This window comes from Mya arenaria, chromosome 14 (genome assembly GCF_026914265.1).
Source record: "Mya arenaria isolate MELC-2E11 chromosome 14, ASM2691426v1".
Taxonomy (NCBI): Eukaryota; Metazoa; Mollusca; class Bivalvia; order Myida; family Myidae; genus Mya; species Mya arenaria.
The window spans coordinates 34,891,140-34,897,139 of record NC_069135.1 but is presented as its reverse complement, the minus strand read 5'-3'; the positions used below and the strand labels follow the sequence as shown (position 1 = coordinate 34,897,139).

The 6,000-nt window shown below is 34.1% G+C and overlaps 1 protein-coding gene across 1 annotated transcript in view; it reads left to right on the top strand.

The window, feature by feature from the left end:
• Nucleotides 1-806: 806 nt before the first annotated feature.
• Nucleotides 807-6,000, top strand: part of LOC128217233 (laminin subunit beta-1-like) — a 46,537-nt gene continuing 41,343 nt past the window's right edge. Inside the window, exons 1-2 of the mRNA XM_052924213.1 lie at nucleotides 807-1,015; nucleotides 2,613-2,833. Coding sequence (XP_052780173.1) covers nucleotides 2,782-2,833 — 52 coding nt within the window. The 5' untranslated portion in view covers nucleotides 807-1,015; nucleotides 2,613-2,781. The remainder of the gene's footprint in view (nucleotides 1,016-2,612; nucleotides 2,834-6,000) is intronic.

Genomic DNA, 6,000 nt, shown 5'->3' with positions numbered 1-6,000 from the left:
TTATCGGTTCAGAACTAGTCACTGATCAGTCCCCGTTCAGACACTTGTCATCGATCGATCTCAACTAGTTTTTAAGACTATCGCATTATTTGCGGAGAACTGTTGCAAAGAAGTTACCAATCAATCATTGGCAAATTGGAAAACATTTTGCTGAATGATCGACGATCATACCAGTATTCCAAACATAATCAGAAGTGGTTGTACCGGTCACAGCGTTTGTCAACCTGTCGCTACTGAAGCCAGGCGCGAAGAGGTAACAACGCGTCTACTGTGTTGGTAGGACGTACATGGGATAAAGATGTGTAACTCCTCATCAAACTAGTTGAGTACCACATTATACTCATGACTGCACATTAAACATGAATCCTGCGTAAAACATTTTTAATATATGACTATTTTCGAGTTTGCGTACAGATAAATGTCAACTTAAGAGCTTCCGTGTCACACGTTCCACCCTGTTCGGTCTTGAGCACCCAGCCCCTGAAGATCGCATACCAAGAAACGGGGTTTCAGCCTCAATTGTCTTATTCCCAGTATTCATAGTCATTCGATCAAATTGGTGACAGAAATCTGCCTATGAATGCGAATTTATATATGCAAAAAAAAACAAAAACAATCCCATCTATAGTCGATACAGGACCTGCCACGTTTGTTTAGGTTATATTTTCTGGTTGTGTTTAACCATTTACTTGTTTGTTATTATTAGAGAAGCTGTTACAACGATTGTACTCACTGGAATCGTCTGATAGGCAGGCCTGTTTTCGCCGATAGAGTTTAGCCATGGTTTATATATTTTTACTAAAATACATGATACTGAAAATTTAAAATTACACAATATCAGTTTTTCTTTAAATTAAATCAGTGCACAACCGGAATAAAAGTAATAGAACAATATCGATGGGAGGAAGTAGGCTGTTCTGTCTGTGTTGATTACAAAGGTGTGGAAAGTTTGCTAAGTTTGTGGTGTGTTGGAATTCCCTTGCTCGAGGCATTTTTAATCGGAAGATCTGGTTAGGTAATGATTATGCTACTATTTCTACTCTTTTAAACTCATGCTTTTGTTACGTTTTAGAATTATGTCAGATTTTTGTTGTTTAGCAAATGTTGCTTAATTGAAATATGATAGATATCTCAGTAGCAGTAAACAATTTTCAGCATAAACTATAAACGGAACTGGCAGAGTGCTAAGAACATTGAAGAATCAGCTAAAAAGTTAGTGTTGGTAGGATAAAGCTATGAGACAATTGGTAACTAATAAGCACAAGCTGTGGATTGTTGCGTGTTTTTTGGAGATGTTTATCGTTAATAGCTGGAAATATGATAAGATTCATCATTATGTAATAAAATAAATCAAAACTTGTTAAAGTTATAACATTGTTTGAATACAGTTATATGCATAACATTAATTATGAAATGTGGAACTTGTTTAATTTAAATGTATAAGAGGGAATAATTTGAAATTAAAGATGAAAAAGTATATGCGTGCAAGTGAAGGTATTTAGTAAAATATAAAACAAAATTGACATGGATTAAGTTATATGATAATTCATGCGAAACAAATATTAAAAGTTATTTGTTACGAAATTGAAGTATTAGTTAACTTTAATACTTCTGTTGAGAGTTATCGCCCTTTAATGAGATGAAAACACCTGAAATTGGTCTTGTCAGATCAATACCTTTAAAAGGCTTTGTCCAGTTATAACAAAATTTGGTCAGAATGTGTATGGGCCTAGTTTCTTGGACAAATTGAATAAATAGCCATATCATTTGAGTCATTGGAGAGTTATCACCCTTTACTTATGGTAATTACCTAAACTTTGTCTTGTCCAATATATTACATTAGAAGTTTTTGCCTGGCTATCTCCAAATTTACATAAAAGGCTTACGTTCAGAATATCTCTTCGGCTTTGCCTTGGTCACCCAGAGTTACAACCCTTGAATTTGCCAAAACAGCATATACAGTGCGCTCTGCTCTCTCTATGGATAACATACAACCAATTTGGTGGCTGTCCTAAAAATAGGGCCAGCATATTTTGCGACAATTGCCCTCTTGTTAAAAAATGTTGGAGGTCTTTAAAACACAGGTAATTGAAAGGTATGTGATATCCAAAGGTTGTAGAGAACATTGCTGTTTCCTCTACAGGTTCTGTAAAGTGTGTCTGGTTTTTCAATATCTTACAAAATTTTATACTGAAATATGGCCCAGAATTGAGGTCAGAATATGAGATTTACCTACTGAATCTAGTTCTTGTGTTTATTGAATGCTTTAAACAGACTTAACAACAAGTGTAAGTAATATTTAACTGCATTTACATGTGTTTTGGGGAATTGATATCCATGTTGTTATAGTGTTCAATTTATACAATACATGAAAGAAAAGATTTAAGGGAGTTTGAAGCTTGTGTCTGCCCCCTTCCCCCACCAGTTAAGAATTCCTAGAACCCACACTGCAACCACAAAAGACTGACAGAGATAAACTGTGAAAAGGGTTTTACAATTGTGTGTAAACATAAATTGACAATGTTGCATAGGTAATCTGATATTACTTTCATAAGATTTACACCTATATTCAAATATATTTTAATAAATCTAAGCTCTCGTCTATTTTTCAGGGCCACATGCTGCCAGCCTACAATTAAAATGCCGGTGGTTGGTACTGCAGAACTGTGAATAAACTTAGATTATCCAGTCAAGCAAGATATTGGAGGAGATTAGTTAGTGTGCAGACTGGCAAGATTAACTGGGAAGATAAAGTAAATAATCTGCTTCATAACTGCCAAAATGGAAGTCCTGCATATAGGATTACTGCTGATAGTTTTTACAGTGTTTCAAGGTAAGAAAACAAACACCAACATTTGGTCCATTAAGAGGTGTTACAACTGGAAAATATTTCTTTATGGCGTGTCCACTGGCTTTATCTTCAATAATATTGATGTTATAGTCGGTCTGGTTTTATGAACATACATGTACTTTGCTTATGTAAGAAAGTACTTAAATTCAAAGGCCGGGCACAAGTAGGAAGTACGCCACATGAATCAGGGGTAGCCTTCCGACCATAATATTTATAATATATATCTAATAATATCTACATATATATATATATATATTATAATATATATATTTCTTTTGGTTTGATTCCATAGAGTTTCTTGACCATAAATGTATTATAGGGTACCTTGACCATAAATGTAGAATATATTAGGTATCTTGACCATTAAGGTGACCTATCTTAGCCTTTTGTCATTTTGATAGTATGTTATGATACTGTTTTAAGTTTCACATACTGTTTTAAGTTTCACATACTGTTTTAAGTTTCACAAAGTGTAACAGAACTGTACTGAATGTTATTTGATGTACAAACAAGTGCATTTAGAAACATGAACTTTCCAGTCATGTTTTGGTAAAGGGTATGAGAAACATCTGTCAAAAGTCTGAGAGAAAAGTTTTTCAAGCTGAACATTTTCAACAAGGTCCCAGGTTAACTAGTAAAGGATATCTTATGGTGTGCCAATATAACAAGTCAATTTCATTTTAAACTATAGAGTTAAACATTAAATATGATAAGAATATACTTATATCAGTCAGTTTTAATAAGTTTTAAAAGCTTATAAGCAACCAATGTGAAGTTGCGTGTCGGTAGAAAATAAAATATGTTAATTGAAACTTATAATTCAGTATGTTAATTGAAACCTATAATTCAGTATGTTAATTGAACCATTTCTCTTAGGCTGCCCTCATTCAGCTCTGTTTTCACATCTGTGTAAAACGACCCAAAATAATACAACAATACAGACTAATAAATAATACCTGAAACCCAAAAAGGGAAATACTAGATTCTGAACATAGCTCCATCATTCAACGTGAAATATGAACACAGAAAAGATATTTTACATCAGCTGGAGATTTTTGTGTCAAGTGGCCTGGCAATTCAACCAAGGATAAATCGTATAACATTTCATTTTTGACATGGTAGACTGTAATGAATTTATGAATATAAATGAAAATATTTCTTTTGAGAAGCTTTTATATTGTTAATAGATTAAGGTAGGGGAAGTGCATATATGTATAAATAGTTAGTATTGGCTGAAATTCAACGTCTGAACGTTTTATTCTGATGGTGTCCCATAGAGAAATAGAAAAGTCTTGTTTTCTGGTAGATTAGCATGAAAGTAAATCCAGTGAGTGTGAAATAAGTGAATTAAAGGTCTATTTTATGTGTTTCATACGATTATCACTTGAAAGGGGGTTATTGGCTGAAAAATAGATTTTCACACCTTCTTTGGCGTTGAAGATTTTTGTGATAAAATAGTCTTGATTTATGTGAAGTGTTTGACATTTTCCTTTTGACAGTATTATGCTAATGAAGTTATCGTAGACCCGTATCTTAAACATAATGGTTGTTCTCTGTTAAAACATTTTGGCACTTTGTTCAGTAGTATTTGTTTTGTCTCAGCTTTTTTAATGTTGAACTTCGTTTCGGGTTTCATAAAGTCACTGTAAAATCGTTCCATTGGGATTTATTAACCACTTGTATGAAAATCTTCAAAACCTGGCCATGCTTTATATTTATCAACAGAAATGTGTGATTTACATGTATGTTACATGATACTCATAGGACAGATAGAAGAACATACATCATTAATAAAGATGTATTGCATAACAACCTTTAAAGGTGCAATCTCACAAATTGACCTAAATATTAAAAACTGCGATCTGAACTTTTATCAGCAGTCTTATATCACCGGTTTTTAGATGGTTAAGTAAACTTTGGCTCATTCCAAGACAAGAAAATAAGAAGTTGTCAAAAGGGTCAATCTTTTAGAGTGCAGCTTGAGATGATCTTTCACTGTGTATTTCCCTTGTGCATTATTTTTGTAAATTCTTTGTCTTTGAGGTGTTACAAAGTTTATGCAGCATACGTGTAGTGCTGCAGTTCCAAGAACATCTGTATATGCTTACAAGTGTGGCCTACACTTCCTGGTATAAACTGTGTAAACTCAAGTTATCCAGAATTTCCAGTTGATTACAGATCTGATAAGCCCAAGCTGGCTGTTTATGTTGAGTTGTGTTACCTATGTAGCTCATGTATGAAATCAGAGACTGCCTCTGCAGCAGGGTGTTTTTCAATGTTTCTATAATTAATTTAGGCCTCCCCACCTTGCCTTCTAACTCATGCTGGAATCTTGCCTGGTACAGCATACATGTATATTCATGTACATGTATCCACTATGATGGAGAGTTCTCAGAGAATTTTCTGGGAATATAATTAATGCTTGAAGATGCTTGATGAGGTCAATTAGTTCAGAGGTTACAGTGCACTTACACACCCCATTTCTCAAACTGATGGTTAGTGTTAGCGATAGTGCTTATCAAGCAGGTATTTCTTTTATTTAAAGAACTTTGATATGGGTTGGGTTTTAACTTAAGAGTAATGGAAGGGTGCTGCACCCTCTCCTTTTTTGAAAGCACCCTTCCGTCTTCAGGAACCCCCGCAAATCTACCCTTCTGCCTTCATAGAATAAAAAGCCTGAGATAATGAAGTATTTCTTTGAGTTTGATTTAAACTCGTATAATGATTACAAACACATATCAACTTATTATTTGGGAGTTCAAACCAAACCTTACTTCAATTGAAGTCAATTTCTAACTTTTCCTGACAAATTCATAATGTTCAAGTTCTTCACAGCCTGCTACTATGTGCCCTTAAATCACCCTTAGCACCCTGTTCCTCTTCTGCAGCACCCTGGCTATTTTTTTAAACCCCAAATGTGATTCCAGTATGAGTTTTTCAATCATGATCGTAAAAGATCGTAAAAACTCTCAGGTTTCTACTAAAGTAAGGAAATGGCTTGAGTGTAAAGATGGTAGCACTTTTCAAGCTGAATTTATGGTCATATGGTTTATATTTATTTGAGTGTGGTAGGTAAATTGACTCCATAAAGGGTATTTACCTGAGGCCTTGGTGTAAATTAACATCAATCAAAATCTCATTAATCAAGT